A 23414-nucleotide genomic window follows, 5' to 3' on the forward strand; every position below is an offset into this window, starting at 1 on the left:
CACAGCAGAGATCACATTGTCATCACCTTCATTACTGTTCTGCGGCGGATATCAAGCAAACCCATAGAGGGGCGCATTCTCATTGTGAAGAACAAAATCTAATGTTGTGAATGACGCAAACCCATGTGTGGCTGTGGGAACGGTGCCATCCCTCACACTGGAGTTTGTTTGATTGTGTGGGAAAAATGGGGACTAACTTTTCCTGTCGCCTTCGACCACCGCCGTTACTGAGCAGTAAAGCAGCGAGCGAGCAGTAAAATAAAGGGAGGTGTGGGGAGAATTGGACTGATCGGCTAAGCTTTTGGCAGCCGTAATGGCTGTAAAATAATACAACACTGTCATAAAATGAAGTGCTTATTAAATTATTTTTAAACAGTATCTCACAATACGGTGCATGCTTTGCGAGCTCCTCCACAAAATAGACAGACCTCATGGGGAAAGCAGCAGAACAATCAAATGGCGTTTAACAAGTTGGTCATTATCACAACACTGAGTAAGACTTTAGGCAAACTGTGGTGACAGAGCTCCTACCAGCACTATCAACAAAGTCTCACTTTGCCATTGTGTGGCCATTACTTGGACTTTAAATGAAAATTGTGCATCACAGTAGCAGTTGAATATGGCCTCATCTTCAATTCCACATTATGTTTGAGAGGCTTTTGTGTAGGCTTTATGGGGGAAGGTGTAGAAACTTTGGCAGGAAAAGACCAAAGACCAATATATGCAAATTATCCGAATCTCCATTCAGAGGTATTGCCTCAACGCCAGTGTTTTTGCACATGACCAATCACACGACATGTAAACAAACTACAAGCTGTACTTGTTGTAGCAGTTGCAAATTTGGATAACAAAATTATTCCGAGTGCAACTGTTTTAACCTGAATATGAATCTTATGAAAAGGAGAACATATTGAAATCACAGCCTCTTTGATTAAAGCTGGTAATATTACTTTGCTACCTGACCCCATGCCTAAAAAAAAGACAAGAAAAGGAGAAATAGACAACATACTTGTACAACTCTTAAATGGAGTAGACGTTTTTCTAGATTGTCATGCAAAGAACAATACCTTGAAATCATGTCTGTGTTTCATCAGCATGGGACATAACCATGTGAAATGTGGAATTGTCATTATTTTCAAAATCCCTCAAATTTGCATGCATAAGTGTGGTGAAAAGTTCTGGTATTACAAATTTTGCCATTTTTCAGGTTTAGTTGTTTTCTGTGCAGTGTTTCTGCAGTTTTGCCTTGTGTGCTGGATAGTACAGTAACTTCTGTTCACAGTAACGGGGGAATATATTCTGTACACAAGACAGAAATGGACAAGACAAAAGATGAGCAAATATTGTGCTCTGAAAATGAAAAAAAAAATAAAAATAAAAATCAACCATGATAGTAGTTTGATGTTCTGCAGCTGCTCTTCTGTGTTTCAGGAATCGGACAACTTGCAGTTACTGATTCAGCTTTTTGTTTTGCTCCCTCTCAGAAAATCCTGAGGACAATAGCCTGACCATCAGTTCGGACATCATGACTTTGTAGCAGGGTAGTGATCTGAAGCAAACCAGCAAAGTCCACCTCTGAAAGGCTAAAAAAAATATCTTGAATGAAAATTCAAACATGGATTTCTTTGTGTTTAAATTAATTGCTAATGTTTTTTTCTAGTTAGCTCCTGAATAAACAGATTAATGTCTTTGGAAATCAGCAGGTCAGTGAAAAGGCCTAATACTTGATAAATGTCCCATTGCACTGTCAACTACTGAATATTTTTCAGCTTCATTTCAGCAAAATGAAGCTGAAAAACCTCCTAGAGATCCAACTTTTGTTTTTAAGCGGTTGATAGTTTGAATTAAATCCTGCTCAGTTACTGGGAAAGCCAGTGGAAGTTAGCATTTCTGATTAAAAGGTGAATTCATTTCAACAGAATTCTGTACATTTATGTTGTGCCAATTCACAGCAAATGCCATCTCGAGGAACTTGAAACACCTGTTATTATTTCTCAATCAAATCAAAACGGTTTTAATCGGTATATTGCCATTTTACATCAGTTTGAACAGATGTTTATGTAATTTAAAGATGTATCATTACGTATCAAGAAGTTCTCGTCAAATGCTGAAACAGCTAGTTTGTTCATGCGTTACCGACCATTGGTCAGTGCAAAATGGTTTCTGTTGTGATTTAAGAAAACAACGAAAAGATTAATGTAGATGGAATTTATTTTAAGGTTTTTGTTTAAAATCTAAACAGGAGGAATCCCCGCAGCATGGTGCTTCCACTACCACTTTAATCTGTTTCACCGTGTCTTAAAGGTGACGATAGTTTCACAAAAATCTCTTTTAGAAAATGTATCCAAACGTATGGATCCAAATGATAGCTTTTGCAGGTTTATATGCTGGATGAAACATACAACTTGGAAATATTATACGAAGCCGAACAAGGCATGAAATATATGTCCTCTTGAGGACATATTGTTGTCCGAGTTTATTTAACGTACTCGGCAAATGACCCAAATTCGAAGCACTTCAGACTCTACTTAATTCAAACACCTAAAGATGACGATGTAATTGAGTCGTTCCTTTGATGGCCCGAATCCTTCCCGCTCTGTTATCCTGTCTGACAGAAGCCTGCAGCAGCCGGGGCCCATTTTCTCTCCACGCTCGGCTGTCTCCTGTGCGCCGTAAGTAATGTTGATAAAGACGCCACCCGCAAAAAAAAAAAAAAAAAATAAAAAATACTTTCGCGTCTCTCACTCCTCCCTCTCCCGATTGATTTAACGTGACCTTCGTTTCCAAATGATATTGGAAGGCCGTTTAAACAGATGAAGGCTTAAATTGTCTTGCTTGTGTGCGCATTAATCTCCCATTCATCATCATTACTGTGCGATCGGTCCGTCCACGCCTCCGCCAGTTTCTCTTTTTTTTGTGCGCTGCGAGGCTCTGTAAATTAGGATGTAATCCAATTTAACCAGCAGCAGCAGCCACAGATCCGCTAACCACCCCCACCCCACCCCCCCTTCCCCCACCTCCCCTTGCTCGGTGGACAGCTGCACTGCACCGCCCATATCAAAACGCTTTGTGCTCGTTGTGAGAGCTGGGGGAACCCTCCGCCGATTCTCGCTAATAGGATCTTATAAGTCGGATGTAATTGCTGTTTTACGCGCAATCTATACGAGCCCATCACGTCTTCCAGCTCAGTCATCTTCCTGCAATTAACTGACGGTGCTGATGCTGCCGCTGAGGATACAGTCGCATCCAAAGCCACCAGTGCGGCTGGGTAAATGTGGTTGTAATTTGCCTCACTTTAATGTGTCACTTTGGCACGCTCTGCTTTACAAAGCTTTTTTTCTTCTTCTTCTTTTTTAAGGAAAGAAAAGAAAAGCGTTCAAAACACGGCGGTCTTTCAGAGATCGGCCTGATCCCTGCTCATCTTTGTTGTATTACGCGCTAAAAAAAAAAAAGACAAGAAAGCAATTTCCCTGCTTGACCCTCGTTTCTGCATCAGACGCCGAGCCTGATAGTTTACATAAATCTGCCCGACCCGCGAGGCTTAAACGCTGTATTATTCCAAACATATGCATTTTAATCAGCTCGGTCACACTTACAAGAACTCCAGTTAATAAGGCCATCAATCAAACGCGTGTTGTGGAGAGGGGAGGAGCGTGGGGGTTAAGGGAGATATGGGAGGGGGTCCAAAGGAGTAGGTGGGGGGAATCGGTGGGGCAGGGGGGCTTGTGACTATTTAGGACACAACATTTTTATCTAAAGAAGCGACAGAAAATAAACAGTCTGGTCGCTTTTTCTTTTTTTAATTTTTTTTTTATTAGAATATTTGAAAAAAAAACAAAAAAAAACCCCAAACAATTATTATGTTGTATGTTTATTAGTGTTCCATTAAAACAATCTAAGACATCATCAGTTCGCGCTCATTTCTATGTACGTATACCTGGTGTGAGATTTAACAGAGCCAGGTGTGTTGCGCGAATAGCAGTCAGTTCTGCAACAAATGTCCGCAGACGGTTATTTTTAATGTTTGTAGACGAACGACGCAAGTAGGGCAAAGATGTGCTCTACAAATGGGAAAATTGAATGTGTTTGAAAAATGTATTTGAAATGTAACCAAATAACATGTTGATTTAGGAAACTTTAGACAAGTGCCCATAAATTAATAGTTTTAATTAAACCCATTTAAACTCTCATCACACTATGGTCAGGTTGCATCAAAGAAGACCTCATCGTTGTAGTTTTTTGTTAGATTTTCTTTTAACAATATATTGCAAAAATGTTGCAAAATTTTACAGTGTTGGCCCCCCTTTTTGTTGGTTAGAAAATTCAGGAAAAAAAACAAGAGATCTTTGTGGTTGCTGTATCTGTGAAATGTTTTAAACTGAAGTATGTTTGATCTTTGTATTTTAGAGCAAATAATTAATCGCAGGGCCGGCCCAAGGCAGACTCAAGTGCTACTTACGGGCATCCAGACCAGATGGGCCCCCGAGAGAGCTTGATTTCTCCCAACGAATAATTAAGAGTCTCGGATGTTGCTTCGCGGTTTTATGAATTGCAAGTTCGAAGAAATCCAAAATGTTTTCGAATTCAAAATAGTTTATTTATGATTTTATACAACTGACAGATGTACTTAAAAGAAGAATGTATTCAGAGTACATGTCGTAATTTAATGTTCGATTAATCATGTCTGCGGCTTGCGTCTGGGTTGTAGTTCCACTTTGTGCACGTTGTAACTGCTGACTAATAAATAAATAAATGACAACTGAAGTCTAGCCCTGCTTCTCAGGACAAACGAATAAATCCAGTAAATAACTTTGTGTTAATGATTATTTTTCTTTTTCCTCGTCATACATAATCTGAACTTGAATTGGGACAAGCTCTGATCATTAATTATATATAAAATGAATACATCACTGTGCTGCTTGTGCTATTAAAATAAGTTGACTATAAAGAAAAGAAATCAAGATTTCTGAGTTACCTCTCCATTTCGATGCCCCTGAAAAGTTTCTATTTTTAAGGGCTACAGTCATTTTATTTAACCATCTTCCTCTACTCCACAGAAACATCTGGGACACCGTACCCCTTAAAAGCATAGGTTTAAGGATTATGACTGAGTGAAAATTGGAAAATGGGAATAAATCTTATTGTTTATTGTGAAAGTCCCCCCCCCCCACCCCCCTCTATTTTTCTGCAGTTACTGTCACTCAACATTCCAAGATGAAGCCTCAACGTCCAGCCTTTAAAATACGAGGCATCATGTCCCAATGACGTCTTATCTGCGACATGAAATGCCTATCAAAAGCAAATCTGCATATCCGTGAGCCGCATGCTTCCCCCCTCAATCCCATTTACGCTCTGAAAACTCGTTTAATTTGCGCGGCCCTGTTCTAACGCGGTCAATTAAGATGCCGCTAATTGTTTGCGCTCCTAACTTGAAAGATCGATGCTTCTACATTTTTTTTTTTTTTTTATCTCGCTCTTTCTATCGCTCTAGCTCCAGCATCCAGACAACTAATTCCATGTCTATTAAGTGGTTGCAGGGAAAATATGAGTGGCGTTAACGGAGCTCGGGGACCACTTAGCTGTCACGGTCAATCTCTCGCTCCCGTCAGGAGATATAGTGGAGAGGATTGGGGGGCCACGCTGGGGTGTTTTGACAGCGGCCACTTGAGAGCAAAATTGGTGTTATTTTCAAAAAAAGGAAACTGGGGAACTTGTTCTGATCGAAATCAAAGAATATTTTATATATATATATATATATATATATATATATATATATATATATATATATATATATATAAATGAAAAACAACAAAGGTTTTGTTACCATAACGCATCACAAGAATTTCAATAACTTAAAAAGAGACAAATGTGTTTAGCTAACAAAAATTAATTTCATTGACTTAATTTATTGCAAATAAGACATTATGGACAACGCAGTCTGAAAAAACATGAGCAAACAATCACAAATAATAATAATAATAATAACAACAACAGTAATAACGACACAAAAACGAATGATGCAAACATAGAGCAAAACAGAACAAAACATACTCCCCCCCCCAAAAAAAACGATGGAGATCTATGGATTTGTATGGCTATCTATGGTTGGTCAGTCATTGCGTTTATCAATAATAATAATAATATTATTATTAATAATAAATCTTAAATCTAACTCTTTAGTTTTTTTAGAACACAGATCGCGTCCGAATTTAATCCAAATAAGAACTTTCAAAGTCTTTTCACTCTCACTTCCCAGTGACATTGAAGCTTCAGAGTAGGTCCTTTCACCTTTAACTTTTTCAACAAAAATGCCAAAGTTTGGTCAGGCAGTCCGCTTTCCTTCATGAGGCGCTAATGAAAGTGTTGACAAAACGTACAACTTAATTGTGTTTAATCGTATTAAAAAAAAAATATATATATCTGTATTTAAAAAAAAAAAACACACCAAAAGAGGAGCTCAAAAAAAAAGGAAGATGTTCTTCCATTTTCTCCTCCTTTCGATTGTCCCCTCTCCATCCTCCTTTGGGCCCCCCTCCGCCCCCCTCCCCAATCCATCTCCCGCATCAAGTCGCGCGGGATGTGCAGTCTAATCCGTTCCCTCGGCGCCTTGTTATACCTTTTGTCAGCAACGATCCCTTCCTGCTGGTATTACCATTAATTCAGCGCTCAAAATGTGCCGGCTCGTACATATACATCACTTACTAATTTTACTTGCATGTGCACATTTCGGCCCGCGCCGCTGCCTCCGCCTCTTCTAGGACCCCGATGTGGAGAGTGGCTTTTAATGAGGCGGTCATAGTCTGCCTTATGGGGGAAAAAAATAAAATATATATCCCCTTGTTAAAAAAAAGAGAAATGGGAAGCATCATTCTCGCGTAACTAATTACACGCGTAGATCGATTTAGATGCCTAAAGAGGCGACAAGCAATAACAATGAGAGAAAACCTTAATGACATCCATCCAATTGGATTTGCCCGCCCTCAAATAAGTCTTCTAAAAATCATATCTGGTATCCCTGTTTTGATGTCCTGGCTCTCAAGTAGAATTAAGTTACAGTCAGGCCAGATTCTTTGAGCGCTTTCTCGAACGTCGGAAGTGTTGTTTTCCTCTCCGATTTATTCATGCTGTTTTAGTCCCGGTCCAATAATGCAGAGGTTTACGCTTACACAAGCGGGGAGAGTTGGTTTTGGTTTTGGTTTCATCTGGTCAGAGGCACCTCTTCCCTCTGGTCTAGTGTAACAGATGAAGATTTGCTGAGCACTGAAGGCGTAAAAGTGACAAAAGAGTCTGTCCTGCTGGTTGGGGAGCAGGTAAAGTCCGAACCGGATGGCCTGCTAGCGATCCCGTTGGAGTGACTAGTGTGACAGGCCAGGCAGGAACAGGGACTCCCACCCGGGCCGAGGCCATGGGCCGGGCCTGACGGGTAAACGGAAGGGTGCCTAAAGGCGCACAGAAGCTCTGGCCTCTGGTAAGGGTGAGACAACACCCGGAAGCTGTCCAGAGAGCGCAGCGGGGTCGAAAAAGGTGTGGCACCAGGGGCCGGGGCGCCGCCGACACCAACACTCAGGGGAGAATAGTAGGGCAGCGGCAGGTGGGACGGGAAGGGGTAGGGCAGGTTCCCAGTGGCCGCGGCGTGGCTCATCATGTAGGTGTAGAAGGCCGGGTCGGCGGGGTGAGGCCACGTCATGGCCAACCGCTGGCGCTTGTCTTTCATTCTGCGGTTCTGGAACCACACCTGGAACAGAGTCGCATTGGGTCAAAGATTAACCACGGCCCTCCCAGTGACCAACAACAACAAAAGCTGAACCCTCCAGTACTTCCGCTTTTACGCAAACAGGCCCAACTTCTAATTTAGTGTTTTCTTTCAAGAGATTTCACATCTACTGAAGCAAAGTAGCTGCATTTCTTAAAGGAAATATGATAAAATGACAGAAAGTGATTTTTAAAATATTTTTATTTTTCAATTCAGATTGTACTAGCGTAGAGTAAGACTCTTTTGTGCATCTGGAGCCTGGTTGCCTCCTTTCTAATTTAAGCCAAAAACAATATTGTCACCTGATATAAAAATCTTACTTTGATTGTGGTTTCAGGTAGATTTAGAGCAGCCGCGAGCTCGCATCTTCTCGGCCTGGACACGTAGTTTTCCCGATAGAACTCCTTCTCCAGTCGGGCGATTTGCTCCCGGGTGAACGCTGTTCGGTACCGGCGGATTTGGTCCGCTCCGTAGGACAGAGAACCCTGACCAGGGATTGTCTTACCCGGGTCGGCGCCGCTCTCACCCGGAGAATGACCCGGAGATTCTCCGTTGCGACCTGAATCAACATGCAGAATGGTGCATCATGTTCAGCGAGGAAGAACGATTTGAACAAACGCTCACTGACTGCAAAGGATGAGCATAGCCATATTTGAAAGGGCTTCTCCTCCACTCTTAACGGGCCTTCCTGACGTGCATCTTTGTAACAGCTGAAGTCTTTATTCACTGGGGTGTCCTCCTCTTTCACGGTTTACACAAACAACGAATAAATACGAACGTGCCGTTTGATGTGAAGAAGACGTTACATGTACAGATAAATATGTGTAACATTTCTGCAGGCCTATTTCACACTTACGATACTCGGTTTTTGAATCTTGCACAAACCAAGAAAGAAAGAAAGAAAAAAAACAGCAATAAGGAGATTCAGATGTTCTTTCGTTCACACATTTATTTCGTGTGGGTTTCTTTTGGCGGCTACTTAAAAATCTATTTTCTGCCTCATGCAGTTCAATTAGGCTTACGGGCACATTCGCTGCCAAAGTCAGTGATGAGAATGTCTGATTACACTGTGGGTGTCACCGCAGCGTTTTCAGCCACTTGACAGAACAGCTGCATGCACCGACAGCAGTTGTGCTTGATTTCCTCCGGCTCCACTAAGTCGAAAGTGTGAAACATTCGAGATTTCATTAAAGCAGCGTTCAACAACACCCTGGTAACTTATGCACGGATTTCTTTGTATGACATTTACAAGATGCAAAATTCAGCGTTTTGGTTTGCATGTAAACACAGACAGAATCCAAAAGAAATGTCGCCCTACCTTTAGACGTTGGGTAGTCCATGCTGTCAGGGGTGCAGCTCACATCAATTTCCTCATAGAAGTCCGACTCATTGTCCGAGCTGCTGCCATCTTTGTGATGCCGTACCCCGGAGGAAGATACGGTGACCGACCTGGTGTCGGCGCACATGCTCCTCCGTGCGCTCTCCTCCGGCGCAAGCTCCGTGGTCCTCTCCCGCGAGTACGGCGCAGCGCCGGGGCTCAGGCAGCTCCTGTGGCCCGGTTTCCCCTGCGGTTCCCGAGCTGGGATCCCAGTGACTCCCTCCGCCGATCTCACCATCACCACCTCCTCTCTGCCTTCCATCACCCGTCGCTGTTCTGAAAAGCGTCGACTTCGCGGGAGAGCGTGAGCTGCCAGGAATGTGAGCCGGAGGTTCTCAGCTCGGAGTCGGCGGCGGTGGGAGGGGTGGGGTTGAAAGCGCTTTGGAAAGGCTGCTGGGAAAGAGGGGACGCAATCCGGTGTGACCCTCAGAGAAGAGCGCGGCAGAGTGTGGAGATGGAGCTCTGGGAGGGATCACCATTTACCCTCTCTCTCTCTTTCTCTCTCCCCTTCTACAGAGCTGTCATTCCTCACAGGCCAGTCTTCAGGATGGTCCCCCCTGATGACGCCACGGATTGATTAGAAATGTGGGTAAACAGAAGGAAGAGAAGGTGGTGGCGCTGTGGTTGGAGGAAGGAGGGGGGGGGGGGCACGTTCTGTATTTCAAATCGATAATTTGTGTATATTGATTCACTTGGCTACCTCAAAAATAGCAACAATTGTAACAACTCATATCAGTGTGTATAATTCCAAAACAAAACTAAAAGTGAAAATGCTGAGAAAATAATTTTTACTTTGATATATATATATATATATAATTTCGATTCGTTAGCAAATTCAGAATGAATAACACTCAATTTTAGAGCAATAACTACACCTCCTGGTAAATTGGTATTAACGAAATGTAATATCTATGAATTATGTGCATCCAGAATCAAAATCAAACCCAGAATACTTAACTGCTCCCCTGAGCGACAATCTAATGTTGCAGCAGCATCCATTATGAAAGCATGAAAAGAATAGGATACAAAGATAAAAAAGAAATCAGCATTGATCATACATACAAGTAAACATAATATTGCCCATATGTGAATCATGCAGAAATGTTTTAAAACCCATATAAGTGATGTCAAACAGTTGGGGAGGAGCTGCAGAGTCCAGTTGCCAAAGGTAGAAATAAGTTTCTGCGGCGCTCTGTGCTACATTTTGATTTAATCCTGAACTTGACCAGTGAGTCGTGGAGTGGGTGGGAGACATTGTCCAAAATGGCATGCGGCTTCTGCAGGATCCTCCTCTGTCCTGCCCCTTTATTTGCCCCTTCCTCCACCCCCTCGTCTTAAGTGGAGTCAAGTAAAGTCCTTAAAGGTCAAGTCGTCGGTCAGAGTTTTGATAAGAGACTATCCGAGGAAAGCTCTAAAACCAACAGATCCTTGACTAAACTATAATCTCACGTAGAAACAACCTGTATGGGCCCTTAGGTACATTGCGGTTGTCACACTTGTGCAATTTCAGCCTTAAATTGTAGAAGTTTAAGATTTTCTGATCACTCCGCTCACAGCTGAGATTAACCAGAGGAAATCCATGTTTTTGCTTCATAAAAATAAATTAATAATAAATACATAAATATATAAGTAAATAAATAAATAAAAGTCAGCAAACAAACAAATGTTGTATAGACATATGTATATATATACACATATATATTTATAGGGGACTTTTTAACCAGTGGCGCCACCAAGGGGGTTAAATGGGCGCGGTGGCCTCCCCTGTCGCATCCAGTCCGATCCAGCTGCCCAGCTCTGTTGGTACAGCACTAGAACGAAGTGCTGCAGAGAGCAGTAAGACAAAAATCCACACAAAAATATAAAACACAATGAAGTTCTGAATTTTCCCAGATATAATATTTGTATTAATGAATTTAAGAGAAGGGAGGACAGGTTTTTATGAATTACTTACTTAGTTTGTTTATGACGCTGTGGTTCTTTTCTGTCATTCTACTTTGGTTGTCTGACACGGTACTGGGCCCTCAGTCAAATGTCACCAGAATCACACACTTAGGCAAAACAGTTTGGGGATTAACAGTATATTAAAGCCATGGGTGCTGATTAGCTGGTGACCCTGTCCAAACATGACATGCCTGACGAACGATTTACTAATATATTATTTTAAGAGAAGGAAGGACATCCTTTCTCTCTTTTCTTCTTCCTTCTTTTCTTTCTTGCTTTCTTTTCTCCATATTTGAATCAAAATTAAGGTGCCCACAGCAGACTAAAATTAAAAATGGTGGGCACTCTAAAAAATATATATATGATAAACTTATTTGTGTATATTGGTGATTAAAAACAAAAAATTAAATAAGAGGGGGGTTTTTTTAAATGCCAAAAAAAAAGAAGATATTTTGTATTAATTTTTGCTGCCTGATCTCCCATCCAAAGCTTATTGGTGCCCCCAATTTGGCCACCCCTTACATAATTCTCTGGAAAATGATGAAATGTAAATGTAATCAACATTTACCTCCAAAACGTAATCAAATATTTGATCTCTCTTTCAAGAAGATAGATCTTTCTGAATGGAAGAATGGATCTTTTCAAAACTCAGACATGACGTCTGAACGCCAATCAACACGTATGAAAGGATCAGAATTTTTTTGTGTGTGTGTGTCAATAACAGCATGGAGAGAACCACAGGACAGAACCTGCTGCTTTGCATAGATAACATGTTTTCTCTGAATCACCAGCTTGTAGCCAGTCTTGTGGTTCAAGGTGCTTTTTAAAATCGTATCTTTACAGTGATTAGCGAAGAAAAATACTTGGTGATTAAAAAAGAAGATAATTTTGCATATGTCTTGGAAAAGTGAGGAAAGTTTGGTGCCTTGCACGTCATTGGGGTGTTTTCAGACCACGTGAATGTTTATTCTATTCAAGCAACATGGCTTCACCACTTTCCAGCTTTTCATCAAATATTAAAAAGCAACTATTCGAAACGTGCAACATGCTTTTGGAATTATATCTTTCTGTGACACAATCATCTCTTTTTCTTTTTCAATAGAAATCGAGCAGCAGCACGGGCCTCATTTGTTTACACGAATTTCAAGCATTTTCTCTCCTTTGCAAAACTCCACATTATTAAATGTATGACAAGTTACGTCAAACTACATAAATCAAGGCGGTTTACGTTGAACCGTGCAGCGCTTCTGCACGAAGACAATGACACGCTGAACTAAGCTCGGTGCCTATGGATTCAGGCTGCTTTACGCGTGTTTCTGAATTAACTTTCAGAGAGAGAGAGAGAGAGAGAGAGAGAGAGAGAAAGGAGTAGAGACTTTGGATGGAAGTGATGCACTTCAAAGTCAGACACCAGAGAGCTCCTGCCATGTTGGTCTCTCTCACGCACACGCGAGAGATGGGGGGTGGGGGGAGCAAACGGTGGCGCTCCTGCAGCCTCCGCTGTCCTTGTGCGCCCTCGCCTGTCCAAAAGAGGAAAAGCGAGTGACTGTAGTGGCATCCCTCCCACCCCTCCCCCCTCCACACGCCCCGGAGGCTGAGAAGTAAGGGAAATTCCTTTGCCCCCCCCACCCCAACTCCTTCATCTGGTCTGAAAAGGGGAGGAAAAACAAATACTTCTTTTTGCACCATGCTCACTTTGTGTGCTAGTGGTTTTAAATGTGCAAAAGTGAACTTAAAGTCATTTTGTCGCGCACGTGTCATTTGTTATTTACTGAAAATAAATGTATACGGCGGAATGGGCGACAGCCATGTGAAAGTGTTACCGTGTGATTGGTCAGAGTTATAAGTCAACCACCAAATTAAGCAGGAAAATGCACTCGAACACTGAAAGGAATTGTCAGCTGAACCAAAAAACATCTCCTAAAACCAGAAAGGAATTTGTTTCATTTCCGTCCTTCACCCGCAGAAGTAAAACCTTATCAGGCAGCTCTTTACTTAGTCTAACGCTTTTTGACCAACAGAACCCACAGTGTGTGTGTGTGTGTGTGTGTGTGTGTGTGTGTGTGTGTGTGTGTGTGTGTGTGTGTGTGTGTGTGTGTGTGTGTGTGTGTGTGTTCTTTTTCCCAGAAGATGAACATGTTGCGTAAAGCGCTTCGTTGCAAATACATAGGGAAGGAGGATGCTTGTCAAATCTCATCCGGGGAAGCATGGGGCAGATTATTTTGAATATTGAGAATTCCCCCGTCGCCTCCCTCCGGTATATAGGGGCGGAGTTGTTATACTTTTGCTCTGACATTCATAAATGTGGGAATACATGCGCTGTGTTTGTGCACTCCAAAGGTGGCAACGATCCATCCGGTTACTGAGTTATGGAATGGGTCGTGGCCGGGGCAGATGGGATCTTGTGATCGTGCGGAGATAACGCCTGGAAGCCTTTTGCGCAACAGATGGATGACCTTGCGCGTTTACAGTAGTGCCAATTATATTGTGTGTGTTTAAGATAGTGAAGGACATCGGATGGGTTTACTCGCTTGTGCATCATGTTAACCCCAAGAAAGGAACGAAAAAAAAAAAACAAAAAAAAAACAGGGACCGCAGACATACCTTTAAACCAAGCGGCAGGTCGGGTTGCTCGGGTTGTTTTGCAGGGTGGTGAAGGTGAAGAGTGTGGGGGGAAGTGGGGGTGGGGCTCAAAGAAATGGGGGAGACCAGAGAGGCAGACGCTGCAGTATGCGCACCCCCCCAGTTTTATTAGCCAGCCCAACTTGAACTTGACCATGGAGCCTGCGCAGTGCGGGTGTAATCCAATCCAGCCCACCAAACCAAACAGAATGGCTCTCACGGAGCAGGAAAATATTTCAATATGTGACAGGGCTGGATCTTCAGTTCATATCAAGTGGATTTCTTCTCTAATATAAACAACCTGTAAATGGGGGGGAAAGAAAGGAATGCCTCCTCGGCGGCCCCTCCCGTCTCAATTTCTTCAACTTGGCCTTGAAACGGGATGACGCAGCAAGCCGAGAGTAACTCATTGACCTTGGAGCGAAACCCTTTTCGATGACTAAACAGCCGGAAATCAGTGCGCTTTGAGAACGTCTTTTCTCAGATCCGTCCCACAAACACAAAGTCTCTGAAATCAGGCCCGTGTTACCCCGTTTTAAAAATTGGTGGAGGGGGCAGAATGGGTTTCCTTTATCACCTATTCTGCAGTAGCAGCAGCAGCAGCAGCAGCAGCACACCAGGTGCAAAGCCCTGGCATCTCACTTGTAAGTCTTTAGACTGATCCGTGCATCTCTGGCATCTCAGAGAAAGGTGATATTTACAAGTCTGTCTGCTTGCAAATGGGCTTTCATTTTTAGTGGGTGTCGGTCCCGTCAGTTCCGGTCTACCTTCCACTGTTTCTTTCTTTCTTTCTTTCTTTCTTTCTTTTTCGTGCCATTTAGAGGATGCTACTCTAAATTTCGAACACTGTTTTGGTTCGATTACGTTTTGTTAAAATGCAGTTTGGTCTGTTTAAAAAGAAACATGCGTGTGACTCACGATGCAAATAGGGAGACCCAACTGATTTGCATCAGTGTAAGAGCAAGAGCAATGAACGAGGCTCGGGTCTTTTTTTTTTAGGCTGACGACCCATATTGAGTTTACCAAACTAATTTTGCACTTTAATTTCTTTCTCTTTAATGTTCATTGTCACTTGGCCTTCGGTCTGCGTTCACTATTTTAAAAAACCGGTGTCGGGGTAGGTAGTGGCAGCAAAAGTAGGTCACAATTTAGGAGTAATAGCTGGCGCTTCAATTTGCTGTAATTCGTTACTGTAAAATATAAATATGTACAAACTAAATTTGTGGTAAACGACTTTTTAGCTATTAGCGTTTCCTAATTAATATAAATATAAATTTTATCTGCAAAATTAAAATGACATCTAGTCAGTTTTGGTAAAATAGTTTTAAGTAATACAAAATAAAAGCAAAGACAATTATTTAATAATAATAATAAATGTTCTTTATGGAAATCTAGAGAATTAAAACAAAAGTCTGACTTAATTTTTTGGTTTAAACGCCTTAGTATTTTTCAGTGGAAACTGAGCGTTCATTACATTATGGGTACATTATATATATATATATATATATATATATATATATATATATATATATATATATATATATATATATATATATAGTATATAGTATATAGTATATAGTATAATGTAATACACATTACAAATTATGCAAAGAATATATTCATAATAATTTCTTATATTTTGGAATAAATGAAATAGAAAAATCATCTGAAATTATATTTTTGGTTCATTCACTAATATAAATGTTTCATAACCAACAATTTGGAGACAATATATTTACTCCGGGCTCTTGTTAAAATTTCGGGCTAAAAACATAATAATAATAATAATAATAATAATAATAATAATAATAATAATAATAATAATAATAATAATAGAATTAGGCAGTCTATAAATTTACATTATATGCAAACGTGAACTTGACCGTTCAGTGTGACAATATTCCGTTCCTTCTATTTTTGTGCAGATTCCTGAATGCCTATAAATGAACGTGACGCGCAGCTTGCAGGCTGCGGCATTTAGCAGCCTGTCAACGCAACCTCCGAGACGTCTGCAGAAGCTGAAACCCGAGGCAGGGCTGATATTTCGACTCACATTCTGGACTCACTGGGAGTGAACTAACATTGCCGCTCATTTAACGAACCTTTAGGTGACGCTGGGATGAAATGATTCAGCTCTTCTTTCATTTTAAGTGAGCCGTCATCATCGCACCGCAGGCGAGCGTCCAAGAAAATATGGAAAAGTCAAGTGTGTGACCGCCCTGTGGTTCCCGGCTCTGACCACAGAAACATATTGGCTGTTATGTTTTGACAGCTCTTTGACAGTCACTTACTTTAAACACGTGTCACCGTCGAAGCTGGAATTCGACCACGGGGCTTTCGGGATGTTTATTTGTCCCGTGGCAATTTGGTGTTGTACGACATCTAAATTTAAACGTATACGCATCACTTTTCGAATAATTTTCTCATTCCTCGCTGACGCTCTATAAGCGTCGAAGCTGTGGAATAACTTGCTCTTTGTTGGGACCGGGGGGAACAAAAAGAAAAGAACAAAACAAAAAGAGGCTTCAAACTGATCTGAAACCCCACACAGTTCAACCTTGAACAATTTTTTTTGGTGGGTTTTCTGCAGATTAAGTCTGTGCTTCTTTGTTTGTAATAAATGCCATAATATGTCTTTTGCAAACAGCTTGGGTAAATCTAGGATTTGCACTCTCTGTGCTGAATACTGGTTCATGTGTATGTGTGGGTACACACACACACACACACACACACGCACACACACCCACACACACACACACACACACACCCACACACACACACACACACACACACACACACACACACCCCTCCTCCTCCTCGAGACACCGCTCATTGTGCGTGGGTTTGTCTCTTGTCTGGGCTGACCACGTGCGCGCGCCGACGGCCACCTTGGCGACACCGGAGCTGCTGATTCTGCAGGACTGCAACACAAATAATTAGACATGTAAATAATTCCCAAATGAGCATCCAAGAGTCAGAAAGGTTCGCATTTAATAGGATTGCCGTAAAGTGACTAAACACATCTGTCAAAAGTTATAACAGGACAAAACACGGAGCAAGGAATAGTTAACGATTAACACCACTTTGTGTTTATTCTGAGGTCTGATTTGCAATGGGTTGGATTTGCTTGCAGTGGCAGAAACGCCAGAAGGCAGCGCGCATGCAACAGGCCGGGCCTTGTACTCTGACTCATGATTATTGCTGCTTGTTGCCGCTGAATGATTTCATTTCTTGGCCTTCCATGTGCCGAGATAAAAACGCGACTACTGTGCATCGCCTCAGAGATTGGCTTTAAGGGCGAACCTGGCACAATGCGAGAGCACAAATCCATGCCAACTGCAGAGTCAGAGCTCGATATAGGAAACAGAATATGTAAAACTCAATTGATTCAGAAAGTGAGGAGACTATATCAGGTTTTATTATCTTGGTTACGTCTATGAATTTGTTTAAATTATTCTCTCATCCGTTAAAATGCTCATACACTGCCTTATTGGCTGCATGTAACAGGTGGGACCAGCTATTATTGACTGTAGTAAATGATATAATAGGTAGTATTTTGGCTTTAAATTATTATATATGTTATGAAAATTACATTTGAAAGACCACGACCTTCAGCAAAGTGTTTTTCGTTTTTCTACTGGAGGACGGTCAATAGTCGCCCTTCAATTCAATGAAAGACCCGCAGACATGTCTACGTTTAACCGAAGAAAACTCAATCAAAGGTTTGGTTAACCCATTTCATCAACCCCAACCGCCTGTTAAACAGATTTTAACATCAATATGCATTTTCAGACATTTTTTTTCAGCCACTCTTTCAAGATGATTACATTGAAGGAGATACATTTATGTCTATGTATGTGTGTTTTAATTCTGCTCATTGGTAATTCTGCTGCAAAAAGTAAAAAAGAAAAAAAATTATAATAATCTTTTATTTACTTTTACGCTTCTCAGCACATTTGTTTTTGGAAATCTGTTTTTATACATCACATTAAATCTTGACTGATATCAATCTCTTCTTTTTTCCTTATAGCCCAGAAAAACATGTTGAAAACAGGACTTTTTCAGACAACAGATTCGGGCCAAATTTAGTGTAAAGAAAGACAATGAAAATCAGGCTTGGTTAGCCCGGTCGATTAACCGCTGCTACCTTGTAACCAGATTCAGGCATCATTGAGGTCTTTAGATAAAGGTCAAGATTGTTTTTTTTCCTTTTTCTATATCTAAGCAGTTTTTATGTCTGTTTCAAAATCTCTAAACCTCATTGTCACTATTCAATTTTACAACACGTTTAACTCTGGGTTCCAAAGTAATTAAAAATGGATGCGTACGCAGCAATCTACCCACATCAAGGGAATTTCTTTCAATTGTTATTTGAGGATGACCAGGAATCGTTTTCATTTTGCTCCAAATATTTGTTGACGACTGAACTTTTTTTTGCCATGTCCAATCAGTACACAACCTTTTTTTCCCCTACCCCCTTAAAAAAGCTGTAAGTTAAACACCTTTCACATCACATTCACCGTTTTAGACGTCTTCATACCTTTCACTTTTAAACCACACTTTCGTCTTGTTTATTTAGACCAAGTTGTTTGAGCTGTGTCTGTTCACCAAAAAAAGCAACGTGGGAGAGACTGAACATTGTTTAAAAAACGAGAATATAGTTTCACCGTTAAAAACGCAATTAGGCGACTTGTATTTGGCATAACACTTGAATAAATGCGTCAGTGTTAACGTCTTTTCACCTTACACTTCCAACCACATGTTCAAGTTGTTTACGTTGAAGGCAGTCGGTTTTCGATGTGGGCTTTATAAACGTGGCCGGGCGAGAACTCTGCTTGGAAACTCCATATCGATACTTGACGTTGTGCAACATAATTTGATTGCGGGTTCCAGAGTGAAACAAAAATCAACAGTTTGCGTTTGCTTTACCCCGAAACGACAAAAATGATATGGTTAAAGTTCACTCGGGATTTTGATGTCTGGAGATTAGACTCGCATTTCATTCAAAACAGTTTAAGACGTATGCTGCTGCTAAATGTGTAATGTGGCTTTTTATATATGCAGTCTAAATCGCCCGCGCCATAAGATTTTATTTTAGAAATAAAGAGTGGAAACAAATTTGATGAGGAGTTTTGTATCGTCAAACACGCAAGGAGCAGCATAAACAGAACTCCTGCTGAACTTAAAGCTTTTTCCAGAGCCGAATAGAGCAGAACAGACACATATATACGCTTTCTCTCTCTCTCCCTCTCTCTCTCTCACACACACGCACACATACATACACCCTCCACGTTTATCCCCCTCTTTCCCCGTGGATCAACATCATTTTCACACCTATCTGCGAAAAACTCCTCCGCAATAATTTTACTTAAAAAGGACACGATAACATTGCTGTCTTGTTTCCAATGCCACGCAGCCCTCAAAGTTAGACAGCAAAGCGAGAAGACGCGGGCAAGGACTAGTTCGTGAGAGAAAGCGCACTAGAGAAACAAAACAAAATGATAGTAAAAGTTAGTGCCCTCCAATAGCTTTTCATTAGGACAGGAATTCTCACCCTTCTTCCGCTCTTTTCAAGCGCTCAGACGGGGCCCTTCAAAGCCTGAATGGTGCGACGGGCTGGACTGCCAGACAACAACAACTTTCAACTTGACCTTGGCCTCCAACCGCGTCTCACCTCCCTATGTAAAACACAGCCAAGTCCAGGGCTCGCCTTCTGACTTCGCATGCTGTAAACACGTCGGAAGCCGAACGTCTTCAATATTTAGAACAATAAATCAGACTTTTACCTCATTTGTGTTTCCTTTGTTTTATAGGAGGGCAGAAAAATCTCAAGCCATTTGTGTCTCGCAGAGATACTCGCGATGTAAATCATTTAAAGTGGGCGCTTTTCTAAGGCGGATCCCACAGAGTGTAGTGGACAGGGGTATTCCTGGACATTCCTGTATGGCGTATAACCCATAGCGTTTAGCATAATCGCACCACCGAGGTGTGCATGGAGACTGTGCTCAATTTAAGAAACAAATCAAGTACACTTGTTGCTTTAATGAGCTTATTGTTAAATAATATCGATTCATGCTAAGGTAAGCCTGAAATGAAGACAAAGAGGGGGCGATGTGCGTGCGTAAAATCAGTGTACATTGGTTATGCGTGCAAGTGACTGAATAAAAATCGTAAAAATAGCAAAAAAGAAATCATGATTTATGTACAAATGTATTTATTTGATTCTCCTTTGACCGTGCTATTTGACAAATGATCCAAAATGTGAATATCTCATTGTTTAACACCGAAAATATAGATATAGCGTATGATGATACATACACACACACACACACACACACACACACACACAAAGTAATTTCACATGCGCCGTATTGTTCAATGGGAAACACACCATCAAACTCAGTTAAATCTGCAGGGACAAAAGCAAAAATCCCCTCATATGTACCATCACCTTTCTTCGCCGCATTATTCTCCATGTAATTATCTGCTGATGTTTACCGTCCTCTTTGCATAGCCCCGGTCACATGAGGAAGTCTTGGCCAATAAGAGCCAACCTCTGCACTCCTGTGCGCGTCAGAGCGGCTTTTACTCACTGAGAGCCCCACCATCTCCTTTTTTCAGTCACTGGTCTTTTTTAAAAAGAGTCAGAAGCTTCCGATGTTGGATGCCGTGCTATGACAACGTCACTGCTCCTCCGTCCTCGCTGGGTCGACCCGTCGGTGATGTTCCTCTATGACAACAGCGGCGGAACCAACGAAGCGAGCAAAAACATGGAGGGTTTCCCGGGTGGCAACTTCGCCGCGAATCAGTGCAGGAATCTGATGGCGCACCCCGCGTCCCTGGCACCCAGCGCCGCTGCGGCTTATTCCTCCGGGGACGTGCCCGCCTCCGGTGTGGGCGAACCACTGAAGCAGTGCAGCCCCTGTTCAGCGGCTCAAAATTCCACCAGCGCGTCCCTGCCCTACGGGTACTTCGGCTACCCGTGCAGGATGTCGCATCACAGCGGCATTAAGTCATGCGGAGCACAGCCACCTTCTGCGTATGGGGAGAAATACATGGACACGGCTGCCTCGGGAGAGGAGTTCTCATCTCGGGCGAAGGAATTTGCTTTCTATCCAACTTACCCTTCTGGGCCATACCAACCTGTTCCAAGTTACCTCGACGTGCCCGTGGTTCCTACAATCAGCGCTTCGTCAGAAGCCAGACATGAGTCCCTGCTGCCTATGGAGAGCTACCAACCTTGGACTCTCGCCCCCAACGGGTGGAACAGCCAGGTTTATTGCGCCAAGGAGCAGCCTCAGCCTGGACATATGTGGAAGTCCTCTCTCCCAGGTAAGCAGAGCTGTCGAGCACATTTTTTGAGCAAACATGGAGTAGATAGGGTGTGTGTAATGTTTGGAATTGCCTCAGAGAGAGAGAGAGAGAGTGAGAGAGTGTAAAAGAGAGAGAGAGAAACATAAACTCCTTACCCTCAAATTTATCATAGTATTGTGATAAAAGGAGGGTTGAATGAAAATGTGGACAATTATTGTAGAAATGTATTTTTAGAAAATAGTAGGATATTTTTTAGAATTCGTTTATTTCACATTATTTCCATTTTGGATGACGTCTAATTCTCAATACATATATATGTATGTATGAATTGAATATATATGTATGTATGTATGTATGTATGTATGTATGTATGTATGTATGTATGTATGTATGTATGTATGTATGTATGTATCTTTAAATTAAGTTGCAATTTTCACACTTTGTATATATTCTTTATGCAAAAATGTCCATAATTTAGGGAGAATCACCATTTTTTTGACCACAAGTGATCAGATCTGAGACATTTCTCGTGTTTGCCCCCCTCTTCAATCAGACGCAGTGTCCCACGCAGCAGGAGACGTCGGCTCGTTCCGGCGCGGGAGAAAGAAGCGCGTGCCATACACCAAGGTGCAACTGAAGGAGCTCGAGCGAGAGTACGCCGCCAATAAATTCATCACGAAGGACAAACGGAGGCGGATATCTGCCCAGACCAACTTGTCTGAGCGGCAGGTCACGATATGGTTTCAGAACAGACGAGTCAAGGAGAAAAAGATTGTCAACAAACTGAAAACGATCAGCTAGTTGATTATCATTTCTGATTGCTGTTATTAATATTATATGGGACATAATCTGCTGGAGATGTACAGGCCTGCGGGTGTTTGGACACGTGGATTTGGACACCGTGCTCCTTGCTGACTGAACATGATTCAAATTTGTTGTAGGCAAATGATTTCCGGGAGCCTCTGGAACAAACTTTCCTGGGGCCTCTGAAGGCCGGACCATCCTTTTCCTGCCTCTTGTTAAATATTGATTTGGAGAGAGAGCTTGAGACAATATACAGATATAGTGCCAGCATGTGTGGCTTTTTTTTTCTCCAAAATATATATTTCCATTTTGTTTTTAGTTTTTTTTAGTTTTTTTGTTTTTTTTTGCCATGCCTCTGTTCACAGAGGTGTGCGCCACCGAGCTACACCTTAATCTTTTAACAAGGGCAATAAATAGACGAGTCACAGGAAATTCTGCCGTTCTGGGGGGATTTGGACCTTGGAAATGTTAAATATTAAACCATCCTGGCTTCCTTTTTTAAAGCCTGTTCTCGTGCTTAGCTTGTATGAAGTCTTTAGTCTTACCATATGGATCATCCATGCTTTCGTTCATATGCAGTCCATGGTGCAATTCCTATTGTAATACTTATAAATATCTCGTCCAGGAGATGTGCTTGTACCAATCATAACTCCTGCAATGTACGTGTGTGTCTTCATGTGGTTGTATATCAGTGTAAAAGTAAATCCCAGCATGATATCCATGTTATGTGTGTATGAATGTGAGAGTGCGCATGGTTGGTGTTAAAAGTCCGTCTCTGCAATAAAATGTAGACTTGGTTGAATTTTTTTTTTTAATCCAATTCATGGTGAAGATGCACGTCTTTTTTTAATAATAAGGACACTCTTGCATGCATATCTAGTGTACGACTTTTAACTTTTTTGAGAAAATTAAACCTTAATCTTGATCTCTGCTTAGTGTAAAAAAAAAAATACACGAACTTCAGGAGACATACTGCAGGGTCCAGTCAGGTCGAGTTTGTAGAACTCTTTGTAAGGCTTTCTGCAGGAACACTGCATACAAATCATGTCAACGGCTGAACAATAGTTTTGGTCGCTGTCTGCCGCAGGGAATAGAGGAGATGCAAAGGGCTGAGGCTGTTCAATGCTGTTTGGTAGTCTTATAGCGCCATCTGGCGACCACTTTTCACATATACTCGTGTAGGAGCAGAATTTAAGGTTCGACAGTAAAACTAAAATTACAACAACAGCAACAATAATAATAATAATAATAATAATAATAATAATAATAGAATAACTTAAAATGAAAGAAATATATATTTTAATTACTGCACACGTTCTGGTATTTTTGCTTGTTTTCGTTTTAAACATTGATTGAAATTTCTTGTTTTGCAAAAGTGTTTTGTTCAAGAAAGGTTTGGTCGCAGCTTTAGAAAAATACAACAGCAACAATGCTACTTTCACACATTTTTGCATGATCCTGTATGCGGATGCACTGCAACAAAATCATGCAAAGGTTCAGAATATGTTAATATCGCTTCCCCAACCACCCGAAAGAAACGTCAAAACAAACAAAATCCTGTCGCGTGGCAACAAAATGACACGTTTGTATCACCTGAAT

At 41.5% G+C, this 23414-nt stretch overlaps 2 protein-coding genes across 2 annotated transcripts; one reads left to right on the plus strand and one right to left on the minus strand.

The window, feature by feature from the left end:
* Positions 1 to 5886: 5886 nt before the first annotated feature.
* Positions 5887 to 9748, minus strand: LOC114155404 (homeobox protein XHOX-3). Its single transcript, XM_028035272.1, is given in 4 exon segments — positions 5887 to 7735; positions 8074 to 8312; positions 9072 to 9511; positions 9513 to 9748. Coding segments are annotated over 4 exon segments (1314 nt in total). The 5' UTR covers positions 9611 to 9748; the 3' UTR covers positions 5887 to 7198.
* Positions 9749 to 19907: 10159 nt separating this feature from the next.
* On the plus strand, positions 19908 to 22617 carry hoxa13a (homeobox A13a). Its single transcript, XM_028037213.1, has 2 exons — positions 19908 to 21029; positions 21565 to 22617. The coding sequence occupies exons 1-2, from the start codon at positions 20372 to 20374 to the stop codon at positions 21810 to 21812; spliced, it is 906 nt and encodes a 301-aa protein (XP_027893014.1). The 5' UTR covers positions 19908 to 20371; the 3' UTR covers positions 21813 to 22617.
* The last annotated feature ends 797 nt before the right edge of the window (positions 22618 to 23414 follow it).

Source organism: Xiphophorus couchianus, chromosome 13 (genome assembly GCF_001444195.1).
Source record: "Xiphophorus couchianus chromosome 13, X_couchianus-1.0, whole genome shotgun sequence".
In the NCBI taxonomy this organism is placed as follows: domain Eukaryota; kingdom Metazoa; phylum Chordata; class Actinopteri; order Cyprinodontiformes; family Poeciliidae; genus Xiphophorus; species Xiphophorus couchianus.